General features: G+C 54.2%; 3 protein-coding genes across 8 annotated transcripts; 2 read left to right on the top strand and 1 right to left on the bottom strand.

Annotated features, from left to right (window-relative positions):
- The first annotated feature begins 3,890 nt into the window (after positions 1 to 3,890).
- On the top strand, positions 3,891 to 10,739 carry Rad9a (RAD9 checkpoint clamp component A). Of its 5 annotated transcripts, none has more exons than XM_076556703.1 (11): positions 3,891 to 4,101; positions 4,184 to 4,254; positions 4,725 to 4,781; positions 5,123 to 5,237; positions 5,337 to 5,436; positions 8,137 to 8,246; positions 8,335 to 8,444; positions 8,518 to 8,582; positions 8,677 to 8,814; positions 9,537 to 9,756; positions 9,850 to 10,739. In XM_076556703.1, exons 1-11 carry the CDS (start codon positions 4,068 to 4,070, stop codon positions 9,943 to 9,945), a joined length of 1,116 nt encoding a protein of 371 aa, XP_076412818.1. In that variant the 5' UTR covers positions 3,891 to 4,067; the 3' UTR covers positions 9,946 to 10,739. The 5 variants fall into 5 exon arrangements, with proteins under 5 accessions (XP_076412818.1, XP_006980609.1, XP_076412828.1 ...); XM_006980547.4 differs by having other exon boundaries at positions 4,653 to 4,781; XM_076556713.1 differs by having other exon boundaries at positions 3,895 to 4,026; positions 4,653 to 4,781.
- Ppp1ca (protein phosphatase 1 catalytic subunit alpha) lies at positions 10,519 to 13,554 on the bottom strand. The gene is made up of 7 exons (XM_006980546.4): positions 13,395 to 13,554; positions 12,789 to 12,920; positions 12,424 to 12,654; positions 11,818 to 11,922; positions 11,252 to 11,475; positions 11,035 to 11,169; positions 10,519 to 10,962 (listed from the first exon to the last, which is right to left on the bottom strand). The coding sequence occupies exons 1-7, from the start codon at positions 13,447 to 13,449 to the stop codon at positions 10,852 to 10,854; spliced, it is 993 nt and encodes a 330-aa protein (XP_006980608.1). The 5' UTR covers positions 13,450 to 13,554; the 3' UTR covers positions 10,519 to 10,851.
- A 386-nt stretch (positions 13,555 to 13,940) lies between these two features.
- Tbc1d10c (TBC1 domain family member 10C) lies at positions 13,941 to 21,473 on the top strand. 2 transcript variants are annotated; one of them, XM_076556690.1, is made up of 11 exons: positions 13,941 to 14,070; positions 14,494 to 14,660; positions 14,824 to 15,001; positions 15,860 to 15,959; positions 16,056 to 16,163; positions 16,251 to 16,357; positions 16,535 to 16,649; positions 17,277 to 17,342; positions 17,469 to 17,658; positions 20,347 to 20,501; positions 20,783 to 21,473. In XM_076556690.1, the coding sequence occupies exons 1-11, from the start codon at positions 14,066 to 14,068 to the stop codon at positions 21,128 to 21,130; spliced, it is 1,539 nt and encodes a 512-aa protein (XP_076412805.1). In that variant the 5' UTR covers positions 13,941 to 14,065; the 3' UTR covers positions 21,131 to 21,473. The 2 variants fall into 2 exon arrangements, with proteins under 2 accessions (XP_076412805.1, XP_076412802.1); XM_076556687.1 differs by having other exon boundaries at positions 14,494 to 14,678.
- The last annotated feature ends 3,438 nt before the right edge of the window (positions 21,474 to 24,911 follow it).

Genomic DNA, 24,911 nt, shown 5'->3' with positions numbered 1-24,911 from the left:
TAAAGGTATCAGACCAATGCTACCTGCCAAACATTGTTCTGATTGCTGGGACGAATGCCAGGAAACAAGAAAGCCTGGGCAGGACTTGGCAGTGGGGGCTGCCAGCACCTGGGCTGCCACACATGCATCAGGAGCAGGCCAAGTGGTGTTCTCCCTTCCTAATGCCCAACAGTCGGAGCTACCCTGTCCCGTCAGTTATCCCAAAGTAAGTACACCAAGGCCATATCTGGTATGTACAGCCTAGATCAAGACAAACCCAAGTGAACCCCAACTCTCCAAACTCCTTTGCTCTTCTGCTTTTTAATTCCTCCAGTCTAGCAAAACTCCCAGAGCCACCCCAGCTGTTGTTTATAGCAGGACTGCGTAGGACCCAGCATGGAGGGGCAGCCTTCTTGATGTGCCTGATCTGACTGACAGCATGCTCCCGGAGCCACAGATTCCTGGCCTTCTCCGAGTGCGGCTTCACGCTGGCTTTGGTGAGACTCTGTTCATTGTCAGCTGTGTCCCTGAGTCTCAGTGCCACCAGCAGCCCAGAGCTTTGACTCTCACGGTGCGGCTCACTCCCTCAGGGCTTCAGGCAAATGTCTAACCCGGCCACGCTCTTCCAGAGGCTCCTCCATCAGCATCCCTCTGCCCTTCCCCCGCAGCACCTGTCACCCAAACACTCCTCCAAGAGCAGGGAACTTTATCGTGTCTGTCCCATACTTGGAAAATCACACGCAGCATGTGCTGAACTAGTGAATGGCTGAGCACCAAGCCCCAGTTTTGGGCGTCCCATGATTCAGCCCTAACCAGCTGGGTGAGAAGTGGCAACTGAAGGGAAGGAATCCCTGACAGATAATGATTTCAAAGGTTTAGAATGGTAACCAGTCTTCATCGCTGTCCCCAGATACACCTGCATCTACACAGATGTACCTACTTGTAGGAAGCCGCCACTAGCGTGGGTAAGGTGAATACTGTAAGTTTGGGGGTTGAACCCTGAGAGATCATCTCATCCAATTGCATTTGAGGGGGAAATGGTCTTGACTTGCTCCAGGCCATCTATGAATAGAGCTGGAGTCACACCTTGCTCTCCTAACTCTCAGGATGGACTAGAAGTCCTTTTTGGGTGATCCGTCTCCCACCCAGCATGACAAGGTCTCTATAGGTCCCACCTCCCCCTCTCCCACTGTGCTTCCGGGGCAAAAGTGCATGACTGGACGTGCCAACTGCAAGACAGAGAGGTGGATTGGAAAGCTTTCCACTAGACTCACACCCAGGCAAGGGATAGAGAAGCAGATCCCAGGAGTAGCTTGTCTCCCAGGAATACAGCACAGGGAGGCCTTCCAGGATCTAAGAGTTAGCTTGGAAGGGGTCAGGGTGAGCATCCTGTGTTCCTTGTCTTCCCCAGCCCAGTGTACAGCAGAAGGTTCAGATGGTTTCCGACATTGAGCCAGGCAGTGGGAGCGTGGCCACTCCAAAGTGTCTCCTGTCTCCTTTTCCTAGTGCATATGACCTCAGGTGGACAGTATCTTCCCGTTCCATGTGTCGGGGGTCTGCCTCCTGCTGGGTCTGGTTGCTTAGGCAGGGGGCAAGGGAGGAAGTAGAGAATGTTTGAGGACCACACTTACCCAATCCTGGGTAGGGTGGGAGGATATATTAGGAGGAAGAAACAGGAAACCAACAGCTAATTCTGTGTCAGTGTAGTACTAGGGATGGAACCCAGGGTTTTTATTTGTTTTTGAGACAGGGTTTCTCTGTGTAGCTCTCGCTGCCCAGGAACTCACTCTGTAGATCAGGCTGACATCCAACTGCCTCTGCCTCCTGATTTCTGGGATTAAAGGCATGGCCCACCACCATGCCTGGCTTAACCCAGGGCTTTTTGAATATTAGGCAAGTGCTCTCTCAGGGATACATTCCAGCCCCTTATTTCTTCTTTCATCCATTATTAGTGTGTTTGAGAGTGTGGCACTTGCATGCCACAGAGCCATTGTGGAAGTCAGAGGGCAGCTTTCAGCAACCAGCCCCCCCCTTCCACCATGGCTTCTGGGGGTAGGCCTCATGTTGTCAGACTTGCACGGCAAACACTTTCCCATCTCCCTGGGCTTTCTCACTAAGTTGCCAGGGGCTGGCCTTGAACTCTCTATGTAATCGCAATGAGCTTTGAGTTTGCGATCCTCCTGTCTCAGCCTCCCAAGAAGCCGAGAGTACAAACCTGTGCCACCAAGCCTGGCCCTATAATTACGTTTTGGGAAGCCGAGTAAGGGGAGAGTAGTTATAAGGAAAGGGGGCACTATGTGCAGAGGTTGGAAGCTAGATTTCTTTTTCTTGCTACTCAGAGTGATTTGGAGCAACCTGGCCTAGCTGTGACACATTTTTAACTTTTTTTTTTTTTTTGACAGAGTCTTGCTATGTAGCCCAGGTTGGCCTCTCAATTCTCAGTCTCCCTAGTGGCAGGGCTTAATATGAGCCAGCATGCACAGTTTAACACCTGTTAACCCTAGGCTGTGTCTGAGGTACACACAGTAATAAACAAAACGGAAGCAGCCCTGCCCACAAGCGCCTGCCACAACAGCAGGGAACACAAATGTTAAGCACACAGGAAAACGGATAAGCACCATGGCTACGAAGGGAACCATTGCTGCTGACCAGGAAGAGAAACCAGCATGGGAGAGGCAGGCCACAGCCTTGGCAGCAGCTGAAGTGGCAATCACAGGCACGACAGGGCTTTGGAGAGAGGTGGGCACAGGTGCAAGACATGGGTGGGACCTGGATCCTGCAAGTTCAAGATCTAGAGACCGGACCCTGGCCAGGACAGTTAAAGTGGTGGAGGCAGATCACTGGGGACTGTGTGTTTGGCCAGGTGAAAGGCAGGCAGTGGAGATGGAAGGGGGGCCATATTGCCATCTGTTCTGGAGATGAAGCAGTCAGGATCTACTGAAGAACTGAACAGGAGGAGAGGGGAGGACTGTACGGGCTAACTCCTAGTCTAAGGAGCTGAAGGCTTCTACATTTACACTGGTTGCTTGGCTGTGGAAAGGGAAAGCAACCTCCTCCCAGGAGGCCTTAAGAAAGGACAAAGCTGAAGAGGGAGAGGAGTCCGGAAAAAAGGAGGGTCTGGGTAACAAAGAGCCTCCCCATCACCCACAGGACCGCAGGCAGGGGTAATGGGAGATGTGTTGCTCCAGGCGGTCCCTTCAACACTCGAAGGCACTAACCCAAAGCAAAGGGAATGACTTCCAGCTGATAACCCTCATCCTTTCACACTGTCTGAGGGAAGTGGTAAAATGCACACAAACCATGTGTAGTGAGTGCTTAAGCCTTTCCAGGGCTTCCCGGTTCATCGATTCAGCCCCAACCCCCTGCAAGGCTCAGGACACCCCACCTACCCATACGCCCCATTTCACTTCTGCTGATGCTCCTGCTCTTTCCGTGTGTTTATGGAGATCAATGAAGGACCTGGAAACCAGAGTAAACAGCCCCTTCCTCCTCCTGGCTCTGGAAGAAAGTTACATTAACTTTTGGGGGGAGCCGGTGGTTGCAGCCACGACAGACTCCCCAGCCCAGATTGAGCACGGGCTGTCTTGCTTTAACCCTGTAACCCCTTTCACTTTAAGTTAACGACCCAGGAGGGTCTACTCCTCCCAAGTTTGGACTCTGGTCCAGGGCTTGATCCTTAGTGCAGGCACCTTGCTCCTCGGAGCTCCGTCTATGTGGCTTTCACCCCGTGTGTCCAGCGGAGCCCAGTGCAGCTGCAGGGCTCTGCAAGGCGTGGAAAGTTAGGGTTGGGTAGGGAGACCCAGACCTGATGAATGACTCAGGAGCTCGCACTCTGGAGTCACGTGACAAAGGCCACACCCCGGGAACTGGCCGGATCACGTGACACCCGAGCTAGGGAACGTTTTTCTCACGTGACGGAGGTGCCTCGGGTGGACCAATAAGGATGCAGAGGACGGGCTGGCGCGGGGGTCGGGGACGGTGCGCGGGAAGGGAACTCAAGTCGTCCGTAGTGGCTGCTGGGACTCGCTGTCGGTCGGATCCGTCCAGGTATGCTTGCAAATTAGGCTCGAGTTCAGTGCTGGTGAACCATGAAGTGCCTGATCGCCGGCAGCAACGTGAAGGGTGAGTTTGGATGTGCTTGGCGGCGGGACACGTGAGCAAGCCCGAGGAGTCTTCCTAATTTCTTCTACTTTCCTCCCTGCAGTGCTGGGCAAGGCTGTCCACTCGCTCTCCCGAATCGGGGACGAGCTCTATCTGGAACCCTTAAAGGACGGGGTAAGAGACGGCCTCTGGTGGGGCCGGGTTCAATGGGGAGTGGGGAGCCTAGACTTGGCGCTCGCTCTCGGCCGTACACGGTGATGGCGGGCAGGTATTTTGGCGCAGTTATTTTCCTCTTGGGTTGTGGGAGCATCATCTTGGGCCTTGTCTTCTGAGGCTGCATGTGTGTACAGAGGGCACTTGCCTCCCTAAAGCGCCAAGTGGCAGGCAGGGTGGGACTGCAGTAATTTAGGGGGAAAGCAAGCGTGGCAGACCCTGGGCCGCGGAAGACCGGGAGGTCCGCATGCAGAGTTTCAGTAAGCGTTGAAGAGGACGGCCATAGGGTGAAAAGGGAGACCTTTGGGGTGGGCCAGCCGTTGCCCCTGACTCTGTCCTCCCTGCTTTTTGTGTCTCAGCTCTCCCTGCGGACTGTGAACTCTTCCCGTTCTGCCTATGCCTGCTTCCTCTTTGCCCCCCTCTTCTTCCAGCAGTACCAGGCGGCTTCCCCTGGTCAGGACCTGCCGCGCTGTAAGATCCTAATGAAGGTGAGGACCATCCGAAGCATCTCCACAGCTGTGCCTTTGTGCCAGCGTGCTCAGTAAATAGTTACTAGGGAGTTAGCCTCATGTGGGAGCCATTCCATGCAAAATGCAGTGAGGTAAAGATGGCTAGACTTTAGAGGGTTGTAAGAGCTGTGGAGAAAAATTTAGCAGCCCTTCCCTGCAAAGGGAACAGCGTGGACAAGGCCTGGAAATGTGCAGACGTCCAGCATATAGTGGGAGCCCCATTTAAAGCTTTGTTGGGCCAGTGATGGACCAGGACCTACATGGGATGTAGATCTGGTCCATGGAGGCACAGTACCAGGCTGATGTCCTACCCTGCCCAGTCCTTCCTGTCGGTCTTCCGCTCTCTGGCGATGGTGGAGAAGACTGTGGAAAAATGCTGCATCTCCCTCAGTGGCAGCAACAGCCACCTGGTGGTCCAGCTCTACTGCAAGTATGGTGAGCAAGCAGCTGGCCAGCCAGGAGTTCCCTCTGTGGGTGCAGGGGGAAGTGATGTGAAGGTTGCCAAGCCCACTGAGACCCTTTCTCCTTATCCAGGGGTCAAGAAAACACACAACCTCTCCTTCCAGGACTGTGAATCCCTGCAGGCTGTCTTCAACCCAGGCTCGTGCCCCCACTTGCTCCGTGCCCCAGCACGGTGAGTACACTGTGCTTCAGGCTTAGCCGTAATCTCTTCCTTTTCTGGGGCTTTGAGGTAACCTTCTGGGAACGCACCACTTTCAACAGGCATGGTGAGCTTGTGCCTGTCATCCCAGCAGTTCTTAGATGGAGGTGGGAGGATCAGAGTTTCAAGGCCAGTGAGTTTCTAGACTAGCCTAGAGAACACGAGACTCTGTCTCAAAAAAGGGTGTGTTTGTGCTAGGGAGACGGCTTGGTAAAATGTCTGATGTGCATGCATGAAGACCTGGTTTTCAGTCCCAGAGCTCATAACAATGTGTGGTGTCCACCTATAATTCTCATCCCGGCGGATAGGGGGTAGAAACAGGATTCCTGGGGCTCACAACCCCAGGCCAGTGAGAGACCCTGTCTCAAATAAACAAGGACAGCCCTGAGAAGAACCACCACCCAAGGAAGTCTGGCTTCTGCTTGTGTGCATTCATACACAGAACATACATAAAGGCACCTCTTTCTCTATGAGGTTTCTGTGTCAAGACCACCCAGCTCAGTGCACATTTGGGCCCTTACCTGGCTCTACAAAACCAGGCTGCTGCCTCTCCATTTCCACTGACAGTGGGGTCCTACCTTCTGTATCCAGAGGCCTGGCTTGGCTCTCTGCTGCTCAGGCATGCTTTGACTACTTTTCTAGAGTATCTGTGACCTGCCTGCAGATCTCTTGTGTGACCTCAACAACCTTGAAGGTCTGTCCTCGACCTGTGTCACAGCTTCAGATCCCTCTGACCTGCTCATTCTTCTGGTCGTGTCTCTTAAAGCAGCTGCTTCCTAACTGCCCGGGCTCTAGGCTCTGAGCCAGAGGAAGGGCCTGGGCAAGGAAGCTGGAGTCCAGGAGGGCTGCTGAGCAAATTCAGTCAACATCAAGGGACCGCAGGGCAAGGAGAACGTGGGCCCCAGCAGAGGTGACGGTCCCTGAGGACCAGCCCAGAGCACAGTGGACTCTCCTGCCTGCACTAGACATTGTTTTTATCCACCTAGCCCAAGGTCCCATTCATTTCTCAGAGAAGTCCCTTCAGGACCCAATGTCAGCTTCCTTAGGGTCTGTTAATAGTGATGGAGTTCCTTTTTGGAGAAAAAAAAAAAGGCACTAAGGGCTGTTTCTTACTAAAAATTAGCAGTTGTAATTTTGTCTTATTTTTTCCCTCGATACTGACAACAGAACCTAGGGTCTTGTGCTTGGTAGGTACTCTCTACCATGGAGCTAAGTTCTCAGCCCCCAACTGCTTCTCTTTCTCACAGAATTTCAAATATAGAAGTCAGTAAGCTGGCTCAGCAGTTAAGGCTGTTGCTTTAAGCCTGACAACTTGAGTTGTTAGATTTCAAATCCCCAGAACCGACATGGTGGAAGAACTGACGCCTGTGAGTTGTTCTCTGATCTCTCATGTGCACAGGACAGCTGCGCTCCTCTCCCTCCACAGCACATTCACACCCACACAGAATAATTGTTAAAAAGTTCAAATATAGATGCCAGGTGCTCTTCCCCAGCCCCCAGTGCTAGGGCTGTAACCCAAAGACTGTACATTGCACTGAGCTATATTTCCAGCTCACAGAGTTGTCTTGAAGCAAGTCTAGGTGTTACTTTTCTGCAAACATTCAGCAATATGTACCCTTAGAAGATGGGAGCCAAGGCCTGGTGTGGTGGCGCACACCTTTAATCCCATTACTTGGGAGGCAGAGGCAGGCGGATCTCTCGAGTTCCAGGCCAACCCGAGCTATGTAGAGACTCTTTCTCTCTCTCTCTCTTTTTTTTTTTTTTTGGTTTTTCGAGACAGGGTTTCTCTGTGTAGCTTTGCGCCTTTCCTGAAATTCACTTGGTAGTCCAGGCTGGCCTCGAACTCACAGAGATCCGCCTGGCTCTGCCTCCCAAGCGCTGGGATTAAAGGCATGCGCCGCCGCCGCCCGGCGAGACTCTTTCTCAAAAAGACCAAACCAAAACAAAAAAAGTATCTACCCTCTTTTCTATTGTGAATGTGCACAGGTGTCGCTGTTTTACTCCTGGGTTCAGTAGCTGGATTGGGTATGGGTGTATACCTGTGATCCCAGATCTTTAAGAAGAGTCACAAGGGCAGGTGGATTGCTTCAAGTTTGAGGTCAGCCAGGGCTACATAAAGAGAACCTGTTTTTAAACAACCCCATCCCACAATAACCGACATGTGGACCAATGGAATTTGAATTAAAGACCCTGACATTAATCCACACACCTATGAACACCTGATTTTCAACAAAGAAGCCAAAACTGTACAATGGAAAAAAGAAAGCATCCTCAACAAATGGTGCTGGCATAACTGGATGTCAACATGAGGAAGATTGCAAATAGATCCGTGTCTATTGCCATGCACAAAACATACATCCAAGTGGATCAACGACCTCAACATAAATCCAGTCACACTCAACAACCCCACCCACCCGTCAGAGTAGCTGTGACTAACAGCAGTGTGCCCTATGCCCAGCTTCCCATTTTCCCCTTTTGTACTAGGGATGCACCAGGCCTTTGCCCTGCTGGTCAAGTGTTTCTTGGTCCTTTAGCAAGAAGCCCTCTGTTCCTGCACCACACAGTGCTGCCTGCCCATCCTTCTGCTGTGTCTAAGCTTCTGACCAGGCAGCTAGCATACCTTACTCATACCTCTCCTCCCATTGTGCACATCTGCTGTTTCCCTTGTCACAGGGTTCTGGCAGAGGCTGTTCTTTCCTTTCCCCCTGCGCTGACTGAGGTGACACTGGGCATTGGCCATGGCCGACGGGTCATTCTGCGCAGTTACCAGGAGGAGGAGGCAGGTGAGGGATTAGATCTGCTCCCAAAGGGAACAGAGCTGGGGTGAGGCCAGAACTCAAGGACTTTTAACTCCTTGTGCCTGCCCTGTAGATAGCACCAACAAAGCCATGGTGACCGAGACTAGCATTGGAGAGGAGGACTTCCAGCAGCTGCAAGCCCCAGGAGGGATAGCTATTACCTTCTGCCTCAAGGAATTTCGGGTGAGTTCACGAGCACCATCACCTGGTGTTTCAACCCCACACAGGCTCTCACTGCCTGCTTCCTCCATCCCAGGGGCTCCTGAGCTTCGCAGAGTCAGCCAACTTGCCTCTTACCATCCACTTTGATGTTCCAGGCAGGTAATTCTAGGCTTGTAGACTGGGGAGGAGGTAGGGCTCTGGGATGCCCAGAGCAGAGCAGGATGACCTAGCTCACCCCTATTCCTTTACCCAGGCCAATCATCTTTACCATTGAGGATTCTTTGCTGGATGGCCACTTCGTCTTGGCCACACTCTTAGAACAAGACCCATGTTCCCAGGACCTGTGCTCCCCAAAGCCTCGCCAGCCAGTGCCTCAAAAGCAGGCTTCGAGGTAGAGACACCCACCACCCAGCTCTTCTGTCTCTTTACACCGCAGGCTGGGCCTGCCATTCCTGGCTTGTGCACCTCCCCCAGTACATACTTCCTTCCTGTCAGGCCTCAGCCTCTACAGGGCTTCCAGCCTTCATGGTCAGCTGTACTGAGACCCCTCCCATCCAAAGAGGCATCCCCAAGGTCCCGCTGGCTTCCTTCTCTGGCTGAGGCCTCCCCTCTGAGCCTCCTCCCAGGCTAGGAGGGAAAGGGCTGCCGGGAGGCAGGGAGCTGCCTGGTGCAGGGAAGCAGGTGGCTGGAAGGGCAGGTGGGCTGGAGGATGGGCTCAGTGCAGTGGAAGCAGAGGAAGTTTGGTCTGGCCCACAGCCCAGCATGTCCCTGGACTCGGGTGCTCTCCAGCTCCCATCCTTGGGGAAGGTGAAGGATTGGGCCCCATGTGGCCCTGTTCACAGGACTTGTTGCTTCCCTCCCCCAGCTAAGCTGAGTTGGCCCCCAGGATGCCTCCCTCAGGCCCCTACCTGAACTCTGATCAAAGGGGTTCCAGTTCCACCCCCTCCAGGAAGCTCCCACTTAACCCCTGCATCCTTTCCTCCCAGCCAAATCAGGAAGTAATAAAATCAAAAGCTCACCAGCAGTCTTGAGGCCTCAAGCCCTCCAAAGTGGGGCCTGCCTCCGTCTCCCTCTTCTTCCCCTGTTCCTTGCTGACATTGTCTCTGCCTACAGCACACCCCCCTTAGATGACTTTACCAACGATGACATCGACTGTTACATGATTGCCATGGAAACCACCGTGGGCAGTGAGGGCTCCCGGGCACAGCCTTCCACTTCCCTCCCACCTGTCTCTCAGCCCTCCCATGACCTCGCCCCTCCCTCGGAGGAGGAGGAGGAAGAAGAGGAAGAAGCTGAGCCCAGTACAGTGCCTGGGACTCCCCCACCCAAGAAGGTAGGAGCTGGAGGTTGGGGTGGGAACTGTGAGGAAAAGGAGCAAAGCAGCTCCCAGACTAACTCGGCCTTTTCTCTTCTCTTCTCTTTCCAGTTTCGTTCACTTTTCTTTGGTTCCATCCTGGCCCCTGTACACTCCCCCCAGGGTCCCAGCCCCGTTCTGGCTGAAGACAGTGATGGTGAAGGCTGAACTTGAGAGACTGAAGCCTGTGTCCAAAGGCCCATGGGCCAGAAGCATGACCAGGCACTGGCAGGGCTGGAACTTAGTCCCTGGGCATGGGAAAGGGGCTGTACTTGGCTGTCTGCTGCAGAGCCGCCCTGGGCAACCATGTTTGGACTGTGTTTCACTCACCCTCTATCAATCATGTCTTTTTCTGGTGCCCAGCTGCCACCTGACAGGTTCCTCACCTCTTTCTAACTGTAGAGCCACAGGCCCTAGGTATCTGGCTAGAGCTAGAAACTTACCTTCCTCAGGCTTGCCTGCCTCTTAAAAAAAAAAAAAAAAATCACAGTGCTGATTACCCTCTGCCAATCATGGACTCCCTGTCGATCCTCTGGGCCCAGTGGTTGGTAGGGACGATTCCTCTGGCTTTCCCAATACTTGGGCCTTGGCTCGGAATCCTAATAGCCTCTGGACCCAAGTGTGCCACTGGGCTTTGCCCTGGCCAGGCCCGTGTCCAGCCAGTCAGCCTGCCCTCCCAGGTGGCTTTGTACCAAAGGGCTGCTGGCCCGCTGTCTGGGACAAGTGAGACAGAGGCCATGGTGAGAATCCAGCTTTGACCTTTATTCAAGAGACCAGATGGGTTGCCCCAGGATCTGGCTGCCAGCCGTGCAAGGCTGGAGACCCACAATCTGGTCTGCCATTGCCCTGAGCTGCAGCCTTGGCCCCAGGATTCCACTTGCAGCCACCACAGGTGCTGGTGGGAGGGAGCCCTGGGGGAGTAGATGCTGCTATTGATTCATTAAAAAAGAAAGGAAAAGACACTTAGCGCTGTGTGTTCCCCATGACGGGTGGGCCTGGGGGGCCAGTGACCCATGGCAGCATGATTCTGTACAGATAATCCATCATCTGGGGCAGAAGGGCAGCACACGGAGGCTATTTCTTGGCTTTGGCAGAGTTGCGGGGTGGGGTGATGGGACGGCCTCCGGGGTTCAGGCCACTGAACTGCCCGTACTTCCCCTTGTTCTTATCAGCGGGCTTGAGGATCTGAAAGGGAAAAGGCCGGTCAGGCTCCGGGTGCTGAGCCAGCCAGTCTGACAGCCTCTTCCCCACACCCACCTGGAAGGAGCACATCAGAGTCTCATCCACGCTCATCATGGCACCAGCATTGTCGAACTCGCCACAGTAGTTGGGAGCTGAGAAGAGTGTCACCAGCTGCCTCTTGGCAAAGAACTCATAGCCATCTTCTACAACCTGGGCAAGGATAGGAACTGCTTGGTCCACAAGTTACCAGCTGGCCCCCCCCCTAGTCTACCCCCCAGGGCCACCAGCCTACCTGATGTGCCCGGCAGATGAGGTCCAAATCATGCTTGTGCAGGAACTTGGCTACCACCTCAGCCCCAAAGGTAAAGGAGACACCACGGTCATTCTCGCCCCAGCCTTGAACATCCTTGTCAGGGTCAGACCACAGGAGATCACACAGTAGGCCCTGGTCAGGCACATCTGTAGGCCGCATAATACGCCTAATCTGCTCCATGGATTGCAAGTCTGGAGACAGGCCTGGAAAGGAGTGGGTACCATTCCTTAAACCAGAAGCTCTTGGGAATCAGCCCTGCCCTCCCCTCCTGTGCCCTCCCCTCCCCCAATGGGTTCATCTTTTGACTCTTGGAATTCCAAGGAGGTAGAACTCATCCCTCAGCTTTTAAAAGTGCAAAGAGCAGACCCCCATGGGGAAGGAGATGAGTGAGTGGCCTACAGGATGCCAAATGGCACAACAGGAAACAGTGTAGCCAGACTGGGGTTCGAGGGACTTCCTATAGGGAGTGACATCCAAGATGAGATTCGAGGAGAGCTATTCCAGGAAACAGAGTTCGGGTCACAACTCCCCACGGCCCGTCCTACCTCCATGGCAGCAGAAGATCTTCTCATCGACGATGGCTGCAATGGGCAGGCAGTTGAAGCAGTCAGTGAAGGTTTTCCACAGTTTGATGTTGTATCGTCTCTTGCCTGCACAGGAGAAGGAGATGGCTCAGGGGGAAGACCACCCACCTCACGAACCCTCAGCCTAGTGTTCTGTGCACTCCAGGGTAGTTTGTGGGTTGCTCTGGCATAGCTGGGAGAAAAGATTGGAAGGCAAGGACAGCTTAAGTCTCTCGCCCTGCGTTATCTTCATCTGCCTTCCCGAGTTCTAACTCCAGTCTGGCCCAACCTTGATGTTGGCACCCACTCTGGTCCCACCAATCAGGCCAAACCCAATGCTGGTCTGGTTTATTCACAGATACCCTACATGCTTAAGTAAGGGATGTGATAGAGGGGAGTGTCATCGGGCAGGACCCAGGAACCTCCCTTCACCAGTCTCTCCTGAGTGTCAGGGATGACAGCTTATGATGGGACCTTCCAGGGCTCAGGCACAGTACATCGGGGTCTTTTGGCACCAGACCAATATAAGAGTCCCATGAAGAACAGGGAATGTAGTTCTGGGCAGCCAGCAACATGTGAAACACTCACATTCATCATAGAAGCCATAGATGCGGTTGATGCTGGCACACTCATGGTTCCCACGAAGCAGAAAGAAATTCTCAGGGTATTTGATCTTATAGGCCAGCAGCAGGCAGATGGTCTCCAAAGACTGCTTGCCACGATCCACATAATCCCCCAAGAAGAGGTAGTTGCTCTCTGGAGGGAAGCCACCATACTCAAACAGCCTTAGAAGGTCATAGTACTGGCCATGGATGTCACCTAGGAAGCAGAGAAGACTAGATAGGTGCAAGATCTAAACTTGAACCCAGGGCCAGCAATGAGCTAAAGAGAGGAGAAAACCAGGCAGTGAGGGTTATTTCCAGGACGCTAAGGGGTTCTGAGCAAGGGCTCACCACAGATCTTGAGAGGCGCCTCAAGCTCCAGAAGAATAGGCTGGCTCAGGAAAATCTCCCGGGATTTGAGGCACAGACCACGGATCTCGTTCTCTGTTAGTTGCACATTCTTGCCAGGCCGTGAGCCCTGCACTGGGTAGGGAACGGGGTCTTAGGACGCTGGCCTCGCAGACAGGACGAGGACAGGTGTCATGCCTCCCCAACGCGGGCAACTGTTGCCAGGGAGCCGCCCCGAAACCTCTGCCTCAGGCCTCCAAAGGCAAGACCCGACCCCCCGTCAGCCACCCAGGAGGCCGGGGACAAGACGCCTGTTCTCAAGTCCCTGTCAACCGAAGCCTCCTCGCTCCGGGACCTCTTCCCAGCTAGCTTCGCAGGCTTCTCACCCACCCCGAGCCCGGGCCACGCGCGTGTGTCCCCGGCCCCGGAGCGCGCTCCAAAGCCGAGGCGCGCGGACGGGGAGGTGGCCGTTCTGGCCACAGGACCTCACGGCCTGTCCCCGCCCAAGCGACGCTGGCCCCCGGGAGCCGCAGGCCCGCCCGCGCGCCACTTCCGGACGGCGAGGGGCCCCGGGCTTGGCACGCGCGCACCTCCCCTACCCCTGCCTACCTTCCAGCAGGCGCCCGATGATGGAGTCCAGGTTGAGCTTCTCGCTGTCGGACATGGCGGCGCCGCCGCTCCTGCCCAGCAGCTCCGGGCCCTCTCCTGCCTCCCGCCCTCTCGCAGCCTCCTTCCGGCCTGTCTCTCCTTCCGCCCGCCCCAGCCCGCCCCCAGCCCGCCGCCCCGCCTTCTCGGCTGGCCGCCCCGCCCCGCCGCGCCCGCCGTTCCCTGCTCTCCAGCGCCTCTGCTGGACGGGCAAGCGCCGCAGCCGGGAGGGCCTCGGGCGGCCGGGCGGGGCCTAGCTGGGGTGGTGGGCGGGGCTTGGCGGGGCGGGGTCGAGTTGGCTCCACCCCGGAGGAGTCGCCCCGCCGCGGTCAGAGGAGTTAGGGCCGGAAGTACTGTGGAAATTGTTTTTCTCTCTCAAAAGTCTCTTCTCACCCCAGCCCTGTGTGAGATTGTGGTGTGAGCACGTTAATCGCCGACTTCTCAAACTAAGGCTTTATGATATTGAGAGTGGGCTCCAGACCAGGCCGCACATTCACCTCGGTCTTTGTGGCCAAACCCATGGCCAGACACCTGCTACTGAACTCTGAGCATATTTTGGTCCAGGTTGCCTTGGTGCCTGCCACGTCATTTTTTTTTTTCTTCTGTGAGTGATGTAATAGTATTGCACCGCGTTCATGTTGTAAGTACTTTGTGGAGTATTCGGACTTGCCTAGCATGTGCAAGGCCTTAGGTTCCAACTCCGGTTCTGGAAGCAAAAAAAAAAAAAAGAAGAAGAAGAAGAAAAGAAAAAAAAAAAGGTATTGTTTTAAATAGTAAAGCATTAAGGTAGGCATGGTGTCATAAACCTGCAGTTCCGGTGTCTGAAATCCCAGCACTTCTGATGAGGATCAGAAGTTCAAGGTCATGCTCAAGTATATAGAGTTCATCTCCTGCCTGGGCTACATGAGACCCTTGTTCCCAGACAGTACCCCTTCACTCCCCAAAAAGAAAGATGCAGGGGTGCAAGACAGTAAAGCATAATTTTTACTGGAACCTTAAATTGGGTTTCACATGCTAGTGACCTCAAAAGTGATGGTGGCCCGTTATCTTCATCTCTGGCAAGCCAAGGAACTCATCACACCAGCATCCTGTGGATGGGAGGAGATCATGGCCCGGGCACTAGGGCAAGCAGGAAGAGCCTCATAGAGGAAGGGGGGAGTCCCCCCCCACCTGGGAGGGGCCCCCGACAGGCTGCTGAAGCTGAGACTGAGGAGGAAGTGAGAGGAGGAGGTGAGGTACAGCGAGGAGGTGAGCTGGTCTGCTGGGGCTGGGGCTGTACCTGCGGCTTGGCCTCCGTGGTACCCCAGTAAAAGAGGAGGCTTAGTCCCCTGTGGCCGAGGACTGGTGACTGGAATCCCCGGCCTCAGTCTGACAACTCCTGTATGTCTTGCAGCCTGTGACACTGGGGGCCAGGGCACAATGGCCCAGGCCCTGGGGGAAGAGCTGGCACTGCCGTCAGAACTACAGGATGATTCTAGCTCGCTAGGGTCTGACTCAGAGCTGAGTGGGCCTAGTCCGTATCGCCAGGCTGACCGTTATGGCTTCATTGGGGGCAACTCAGCAGAACCGGGGTAAGTGAGGCATGGGTGGGGAGATTGGGTACAGAGACTGAGCAGTGCGTTCTGGAGTTAGGCCCGGCTTCAGGGGTCTGGCTGTAGAGATTAGCCCAGAACTCAGCCAGTGACACTCCTCAGGTCCCAGGTGGAATTCTAAGGTAAGGAGGGTAGTGGAGGCAATGTCCTTATGTCTCTTTTCTCATCTGAGGGTCTGAACGCTCCCTTATTTATTGCTGCATTTCTCCCCCACTTTTTTGGGGGGTGGAGTTTGAGACAGGGTTTCTCTGTGTAGTTTTAGTGCCTGTCCAGGATCTCGCTCTGTAGACCAGGTTGGCCTCGAACTCACAGAGATCGGCCTGGCTCTGCCTCCCAGTGCTAGGATTAAAGGCGTGCTCCACCACCTTTCCCCTTTTAATCTCTAACCCAAGAACTCCAGGTGGAAATCAGTACCTCTTCATTCTCTTCTTCAGGTTTACCTTACTCAGTTAAACAGGCCCAGAGACAGACAGAAACTTGCCCCACATCACACAGCAGATCATAAAGAGAAGCAGATTCAAACCCAGGACTTCTGGCTTCCAGTCCAGGGCACTGTCCACCCAGCGTCCCTTGTGAATTGTCTGTGTCTCCGTTGTGGGTGACAGCCAAACAGACCCTCCCTCAATACACACCTCCTCACCCCTTCAGTCTCTCCTTCTTCTCTCCCTGTTGAGGCCAAATTCCCCTCCTTTAACTGTGACAACCATTGGCAGCTTCTGGGCCACAGACCCCCTTCCAGGACTCCTCAGTGATCCCCAGGCCAGGAGCTGGGGTCTCCCTGATAGCCTGGAATGGGAAGGTATGTGTTCCAAGGACTGCTGTGTCCTGTGCCTCCAGGCCTGGTCACCCCCCTGCAGACCTCATCCGCCAGCGGGAGATGAAGTGGGTGGAGATGACCTCACACTGGGAGAAGACCATGTCTCGACAATACAAGAAGGTGAGGGTCCCCCTGCCTCTGCCACCCCAGTGGGCCCCTGGCCAGTGAGAAGCTGTGAGAAGCGGACCTCACACGACAACTGGACCTCACCCACAGGTCAAGATACAGTGCCGCAAGGGCATCCCCTCAGCCCTGCGGGCCCGGTGTTGGCCCCTGCTGTGTGGGGCCCGGCTGTGCCAGAAGAACAACCCTGGCACCTATCAGGTGAGGGAGTTGGCAGACTCTGTGCCTCCCCTTCCCAGAGCTCCTGGCCACCCCAAGCCCTCACGTCCACCTTCCTACCACCTGTAGGAGTTGGCAGGGGCCCCTGGAGACCCGCAGTGGATGGAGACCATTGGCAGGGACCTGCACCGCCAGTTCCCTCTGCACGAGATGTTTGTGTCACCCCAGGGACACGGGTACGGGGCCAGGAACACCCAGGGACCCCAAGTCCTCATGCAAGATGCTTCAGCCCGGTTCCCTCCTTCAGATTTCCATCCTGGGCTGAGGGAGACGGTGGCCTGGGCGGAGGTCCCGGAGGGCGGGGAAGGGGTGCAGGCCTGGGAGGCTGGGCCTGACGAGACTTTCTGGCACAGGCAGCAGGGGCTGCTGCAGGTTCTCAAGGCCTACACCCTGTACCGGCCGGAACAGGGCTATTGCCAGGCTCAGGGGCCTGTAGCTGCCGTACTGCTTATGCATCTGCCCCCAGAGGTGAGTGACCTTTGACCCTGCTCTGAGACCCCCCAATCCCTCCTCACCTGTGCCCCCAGCGACCCTGAGCTTTTAGACCTCCGACCTCCAACCCCGGTACTCAGACCTCAGGATCCTGTGGTCCTTTCCTTCCAGGCCCTGTTCTAGTGACCAAAGCCTCATGCCCACCAGTCTCAGTAAGGTTTAAGTCTATCATCCTTGACTTCTACGCCTGGACCTTTACCCCAGTGATCTAGGAGTCTGGAAACACTTCCCTTTGGCATTCTGAAGTCTGTACTGTGCCCAGGCTTGCCAGGAGCATCCACTCACACTGGCTTTCCCTGGCTTATCATTTGTGACACTGAACTGAGTCTGGAGCACCATGACCTTGGCCCCAGGGGGTGGGGTGGGGGGAGGAGGACCTCAGTGACCTTAGGATTCTGGGACATAGACTCTGAGAACTTCCCAAATTTTCCCCAAAGGACCTTATGGCCCTTAAATACAGAACCCCTCAGCCCCTGGACAGGGCAGGCTCCGAGCAGGGTGACAGTGGCATGAATCCATGCCCCTGTGCCTACTCCCTACCTCTCCTCTCGCTCTGTGGACCCTTCCTAAATGAGGACTCACAGGCCTGTGCCCTGCCCTCAGGAAGCCTTCTGGTGCTTGGTGCAGATCTGCGAGGTCTACCTCCCGGGCTACTATGGGCCCCACATGGTGAGAAGCTGGGTAGGGATATGAAAGTGGGAAGTGGGGGTCGGGAGTGGGGGATCAGAAGCCTGGGCTTTGGGAGTGGAGGTGTGTAGCACAGGCTAGCCAGACTGACGCGGAGCCTGGCTGCAGGAGGCAGTGCAGCTGGACGCTGAGGTGTTCATGGCCCTTCTGCGGCGGCTGCTTCCCCGTGTGCACAAGCACCTGCTGCAGGCAGGCGTTGGGCCCCTGCTCTACCTGCCGGAGTGGTTCCTGTGCCTCTTCACCCGCTCGCTGCCCTTCCCCACGGTGCTGCGCATCTGGGATGCCTTCCTCAGTGAGGGTGAGTGGGAACTCGGGGGGCTAGATCACGCCTCTGAATTTGCTGTGCTTGTGGCGCCCACTCTCATCCCTTTTGGACCTGAGTGTGTCTGTGGAGAAAGTAGCCCACCTCACTGACATGATCTCAGAGTCATGAATAAGAAGACTCTACTTTATCACAGGGACCACTGTGGGAGGCTGAGTACAAGGAGAGGTCCGTCTCTGATGGGGACGGGGGCCTGGGGGGTCTGTTAGGCAGGAACCAGGTTGGTCGAGGCACATGCCGTGGGATGTGAGTGGTTCAGGATGTGCAAGGCTGAGTGATAGTTCACAACAGTAGGAGATGCTCCTCGGGGCCGTCTGTCCACGGCTCTTCCTGAGTGGCCCGGCAAGCTGCCTCTGACAGCTAGCTTATGAAACTTTCATTTTGGTGGGGGTGGGGCTACGAGGTGACAGTACCCAAATTAAGAAGATATTTATAGAATGTCATAAGTGCCATGAAGAAAATAAATCAAGGGATGTGACAGGGTGTCAGGAGAGCAGCAGGAGGTGGTTGCTGTTTTTAAAGATGGTTCTGGCTGCTCTGTGAAGGAGGCAAGCAGGTGGAGGTTAGAAGCCAGGAAGGCCACCACAGGCAGGGAGATCCGGTCACAGCCTGGGGGCCAAGAGTGGAAGGGGCATTGGAGCAGAGGCAAGTTGGATTCTGGGTCTTCAGGGCTCTGCCTTTACGCTGCCCCATATGTCTAGAGATTTCTTCTACAGGCAGGCTCAAGTTCGGGCTGGTAATGCATTAGCTGGGTTGGTAGAGTGCTTGCCTAGGACGCTAATACGCCCCTGGCCCAGTTTCCAGCATTGTCTAAAACTAGGCATGGTGGCATACGCCCGTAATCACAGCACTTGGGAGGCAGTAGCAAGAGAATCCGAAGTTCAAGATCCTCCTTGGCAAGTGAGTTTGAAGCCAACTTGGGTTATGTGAAACTCTACCTCCAAATCTTAAAAGACAAAGAAACAAACAAAAGTCATGGCCTGGGTACCCAGAGCACATGAGTCACTCTCCTCTAGCCTCTGACCTTAAGGAGCAGGCTGATCATGGTGCTTCAGCTGACCCCTGTCCCCTGTACATGGGGACAGGCACTGCACGGGTCCCTTTAATAGCAGTGATGACATTGTCGGTAGCAACGGTTCCTTTATAAGTAACAGCTGTCACTAGGTCCCCCGGGCATCCTATCTGCTCGGAGTGGTTCAGAGGGTGCAGAAAGGGGTCGTGAGGCCCTAGGACTGGTCAGTGTGTGTGTGTGTGTGTGTGTGTGTGTGTGTGTGTGTGTGTGTGTGTGTGTGTACACCAGTGCTATGTTCTTGGTTTAGGAAGAAATGAAGTTCTGCCCAGAACCCTCCTCGAATCAGAAGGTGGCAGATTCAAGATGAAAAGTCCTTAATGGGCACCAGCCCAGCTGCTCCTTGAGGAGATAGGGTACCGAGACTCTGAAAAGGCTTGGCATAAGCTTGTTAGCAGCCCCTGGCTCCTGGCTGGCTGCCCTGCCTGAAGTGTCTAGTGTCCTGAGACTGGCTTGCCCCCCTGCAGGGTCCTGTGCCCTCAAATTGTAGTCTTCCTTCTAGGCATCATAATTCACACTTAGAATCCCAGCTCAGAGACCTAGGCAGAAGGATTGCTGTGAGTTCAAGGTGAGGCTGGGTCACATAGTTCCAGGCCATCATGGCCTACAGAGTGAGACTTGATCTCAAGAAAATGAAAAGCCAGCTGTGTGAGCTGAGATGGCTCTCTGGGGAAGGGTGCCTGCCACCAAGCCTGATGAGTTGAGTTTCATCTCCAGGTCTCACACTCTAGAAGAAAAGAATTGACTTCTTTTTCAAGACAGGGTTTCTCTGAGTAACCCTTGCTGTCCTGGAATTCACTTTGTAGATCATGCTGATCTTGAATTCACAGAGATCTGACTACAGAATGCTGGGATTATTGTATGCTACCACTGCCTGATAAGAACTGACTTCTACAAGGGGTTCTTTGACTTTCACACATGTGATGTGGCAGTCACACAGTACACACACACACACACACACACACACACACACACACACACACAGATAGCCAGGTGTGGTGGCACACACCTGTAATTCCAGTATTCAGGAGGCTGAGGCAGGAGAATTGCTGCAAACTCAAGGCCACTCTGGGCTGCATAATGAATTCCAGGCCAGCCTGAGCTACACAGTGAAACCCTGTCTTACCAAAACAAAACTAATCGAGCATGGTAGCACATATCTGAGCATTTAGAAAGCAGAGGCTATGGATCACTGTGAGGAGGAGGCCAACCTTGGCTACATAGTAAGTTCCAGCCAGCCAGAGCTACAAAGTAAGACTATCTCAAAAAACAAGACCAAAAAATTAGCACTTGTGTCATGAACCTGTAATCCAGCTCTCTAGAGGAAGAGGCGGAAGGTTCAGGAGGTCAAGGTCATCTCAGCTACACAGGCAGACACAGAGGCCTGGTTCCAGAGACCCCCACACACAGAGGCCTGGTTCCACGAGACCCCATCTCAGCAAAGGAACCAGCTGCAGCCTCTGGCCGTTTTCCTGGCCTGAGCTGGGTGAAGTAAGCTGCATGAGTTAGAAGGTGCATGTCTGAGGGCTGATTCAGCTGAAGAACCGAGGGGGGCAGACTGCTTTCCTGGGGGTGAGCAGCTCCCTTCCCTGCAGGTGCCAAGGTCCTCTTCCGCGTGGGGCTGACATTGATGCGGCTGGCACTGGGCACTGTGGAGCAGCGCACGGCATGCCCAGGGCTCTTGGAGACACTGGGGGCCCTTCGAGCCATCCCCACCACCCAGCTGCAGGAAGAGGCCTTCATGTCCCAGGTGGGTATCTCCCTCAGCCAGTCATCCTCACGGGCCTTGCCCATGCTGCCGGGCTGGGAAGACTGAGCCCAGGGCAGAGTAAGGTGCAGTTCCTGTGCTCTGAGCTGCAGCAAATGTGAGAACCCCAGGCCTCAGTGTCTTTCTTTGGGTCTCAGCGAAGCTGTGTCTCAGCCCTCAGCCACTTCCTGGGGTGGTGTACTGCCTGCCCCATGGGGACCTCAAGGCTTCCTGCTCCCTGCCACCCCAGTCCAGGCAAAGTCAGCATCAACCGTTCCTCACAGGTACACAGTGTAGCCCTGTCTGAGCGAGATCTGCAACGGGAAATCAGGATCCAGCTGGCCCAGCTGCCCAAGTCATCGCCTGGGCCAGCACCTCTGCCACAGGCCCGCCTTCCTGGGGCCCAGGCCATCTTTGAGTCCCAGCAGCTGGCAGGGGTTCGAGGAAGCACCAAACCTGAGATACCCCGAATAGTGGTGCAGCCCCCAGAGGAGCCCAGGCCACCACGGCGCAAGCCACAGACCCGTGGCAAGACTTTCCATGGGCTCCTGACAAGGGCCCGGGGACCCCCTATTGAGGGTCCCTCCAGATCCCACCGAGGCTCCGCCTCTTTCCTGGACACCCGCTTCTGAGTGTACAGTGCACTTCGTGCCACCATATCTCAATCGTCTGAGCAGCCATGCCAGCCCCAGAAATGTGCATTGCACTTCACTTCTGAGCTGTGTGGCTCGCTGATCCCAGCAAGGGCCACCTGGAGGAGGGGAGTATCTCCCCACTTTGAGGACTGTGTCAGGCACAAAGATAAAGGAAGGCCACTGAGTGGAGCTTGGGGGCAGCTATCTGGTGCCTGCCATTTCCAGCCTCAAAGCCAGCACTGAAGGAGTGTGGGGGTGAAGTGTCTGGCTGGGATACAGTACCCCCATGGGCTTGTTGTTGGGGATCCTGAAATAAAGCCTGACTGAGAAGATACTTGGATAGAGCTGGATCAAATATTCCTCTTCACTCTGGACTCACTGCCATGTTTCCTTCTGCCCACATTCCCCCTTCCTGTCATAGTCCCACATGGCGACACACCAAGGCTGCCCATTGGCTGCTGGGTAAGGTGTTTACGGGGAAAGGAGCCAATGCCGAGCCAGTGTACAGCAGCCTCCAGGGTACAGGTCAGGCTTCTCCACAAGAGGAAGGTCCCCAAGGACAGCTGGGCCCCAGAGGGGGACTCCAGCCTCTCTTTGCCCACCCCCCACATGGCTCAGGCCTCCCTTGGGTGGGGGGACTCTAAGCCATGTTGGCCCCCCCAGCCATGCTCCTGGTCCCATCTGTCAAAGAGAGCCAGACAAGAACAAAGACCTAGTGTGCTTGGGACAAAGGAGAAAGGTCCCGCCAGCCCTTGTTCTTCCCTAAGCCCTGGTGTACCCCTTGGGACTGCCACCATGGAAACCCTCTCCCACACTCACTAATTGCCCCTGTGGGTGCCTAGGGTGCCTGGGACATGAGCCACCGTCAGGACAACAGGGCTGGGTCTGATGCTGGCTTCTTGTCTCCACAAAGCCTGGTCCTAGTTGCCCTGGCTCTCTGGCTCCCTGGGTAACTTCCCAGCACCCTGAAGGTGGGGGCCAGGCAGGAGGAGCTGAGGAGAAGGGTTTGGAGGCCCTGCTTCCCATGGGAAACCATCCTGTGGCTGCAGTGGAAGCAACAGCAAGGAGACTGAGCCGAGAGGGACATGTTCCACTCAAGGAGAAAGGGACAGTGTTGATTCAGGGGGAGAGCAGCAATCCACCCCCACCCCAAACGAAGAGACAAATCTTAGGAGGCAATGGGCTAAGAGCTGATACTCTTCCACGGCTCAGGAGTGTGTTGTTTTGTTTTATAAATGAGTTTTTCTTCTGTGTAAGATTTGGATTAGAAATCAGTATGTTGCTGGGCGGCAGTGGTGCACACCTTTAATCCCAGCACTCGGGAGGCAGAGGCAGGCGGATCTCTGTGAGTTCGAAGGCAGCCTGGTCTACAGAGTGAGTTCCAGAACAGCTAGAGCTACACAGAGAGACTCGGTCTCAAAAACCCAAAGACAAACAAAAGAAAACAAATAACTGTCTGGAAAGGGGCTGAGTCAGGAAGCACACCTGGGGTGTTCAGCTGTGGAGATGAACTGCGATGATACCCAGAGGGGTCTGCCAACCTGTATCATCACAAAGATATGGACTGGGACAGGAGCAGGGCTCACAGGGGAGAGGAAGGCCAAGTGAATCCACACCCTAGAGAACACCTGATCTCCATCTTGTACTTTCACCCACTACAAAAGTCTCCCATCCCTGAAGCCGACCAGATTCAGAGCCGAGATTTGGACCTCCTGCCAAATTTTTGAATAGGAAAGACTTTCAGGGTCTTCCTGAGCCTCAGTTTTCCCCTACAGATAATGGGTCGATTACCACTCCTATTCCAGCGTCCCTCTCAGTTCCCTGTCCATCTTACTCTCATAATGGCATCTGGGCAGTCACCATCTTACTCTATCCTAACCCTGCCCAGCTCAGCCTTGGGTGACATCACCTCTTCCCTGGCAAAGACATTGAGACAGCTCTTCGCACGAGCCTGAACCACATCTCAGTGCCCTAAGACCAGACTGAAGTTGCCCAACTTGCATTGGTCACCCCTTTCATAACTCTTGAGACAGAGATTTCCCTGAAATAATATGGCTTATTGAACCATCACAATGATACTGGCCAGAAGACGAACAGTTCTGGTACTGCCCAGCAGCAAGGCTGGGGAGCAGGTGGAAAGATGGCTCCAGAATCTACAAAGCCAGAGCATCTTTATCATGGAAAACTGGGGGAAAGAAAGAAAACAATGATTGACATAGACCACGGATAAAAGGACTGGGCTATGCAGATCTGGCAAAGGTTGGGGTAAGGGAGGTCGAATGCAAAGAGACCTAGGCTCACGTTTTTTACGTTGCTTATGTATGCACCAAAGCATGTGTATAGAGGTCAGAGGACGGCCTGCAGGGGTTGGCTCTACGGCTCCCAAGGACTGCACTCAGGTTTCAGGCTTGGCGGCAAGTGTGTTTGTCCACAGAACTATCTTATCAGCCATGTTTGTTTGTTTATGTGTATGAGTGTTTGTCTATATGTGTCTTTCTATGTTGCCCAGGCTAGCCTTCAATTCACCATCTTCCAGCCTCAGTCTCCTGATTGCTGGGATTACTACACTCAGCTACAGTGTCTTTGAGTTGCTGGGTTTTATTGTTGTTTCCTTGTTTTTTTCAAGACAGGGTTTCTCCGTGTAGCCCTGGCTGTATTAGAACTCACTATGTAGACCAGGCTGGCCTCGAACTCACAGATCCGCCTGTCTCTGCTTCCCAAGTGCTGGGAATAAAAGTGTGCACCACCACCACCTAGCTGTCTTGTTTTGTTTGAGGTAACGGAGTTGAACCCAGACCCTAACTCATCCAAGCAAGCTCTGTTACTCAGTCACACCCCCAGTCTTCCTTCTGATTTTTCATTTTGAAACAAGGTCTTATAAAGTGATCCATGCTGGCCTTGAGCTTGCTTTGTAGCCCAGTCAGGTATAACTTGTCATCCTCCTGCTTCATAACTTTCAAGTATCTGGGATGACAGGCCTGTGACACCAGACCCAGTTTTAGTATTATTTTGATTTTGTTTTTGTTTTTGTTTTAGATAGTGTCTCACTAAGTAGCCAAGGTTAGCCTGGAATTTGCAGCAATTTTCCTTCCTTCCTAGTGCTTGGATTTATAAGCTGCATTATCATGCCTAGAAATATTGCTTTTTTTTTTTTTTTTTTTTTAAGTTTTTCCAGACAGGGCTTCTCTGTGTAGCCCTGACTGTCCTGGAACTCACTCTGTAGACCAGGCTGGCCTCGAACTTGCAGACATATCTTTCACCATATGTTTAGGAGGCTGCTAGCTGGTTTGCTTCTGTTATTGCCCCTCCCCTCCAATATTTGTAAATAAATTTAAGACGTCTCAGAATTTCTTTTTCCACCTGCTAGGCAAACACAAATGACCTGATGCCCAGCCAGGCTTATCAGGGGGTGGGACAGCACCATGCTCTTCCCTGAGCAGCATGTATGCATTAGATCACAGGAAAGATCCTAGCTGGCTGGCTTCTTACCAGCTGAATGACCTTGGACAGATCACACGACCTCTCTGTGAGTGAACCTTGCTTCCCTATGCATGAGGGCAGGGTCATAACAGCTTTCACAATGTTAAGAATTGAGATAATGCATGCTCTCATACAGTGCTTGTTACAACACCTTTAATCCCAGCACTCGGGAGGCAGAGGCAGGCCCAGCTCTGTGAGTTCGAGGACAGCCTGGTCTGCAGAGTGAGTTCCAGGACAGTCAGAACTACACAAAGAAAGAAAGGAAAAAGGAAGAGTGAAATCACAAGCTCACCTAGTA

Source organism: Peromyscus maniculatus, chromosome 1 (assembly GCF_049852395.1).
Source record: "Peromyscus maniculatus bairdii isolate BWxNUB_F1_BW_parent chromosome 1, HU_Pman_BW_mat_3.1, whole genome shotgun sequence".
Classification (NCBI taxonomy): Eukaryota; Metazoa; Chordata; class Mammalia; order Rodentia; family Cricetidae; genus Peromyscus; species Peromyscus maniculatus.
This window is presented reverse-complemented; position numbering and strand designations above follow the sequence as displayed.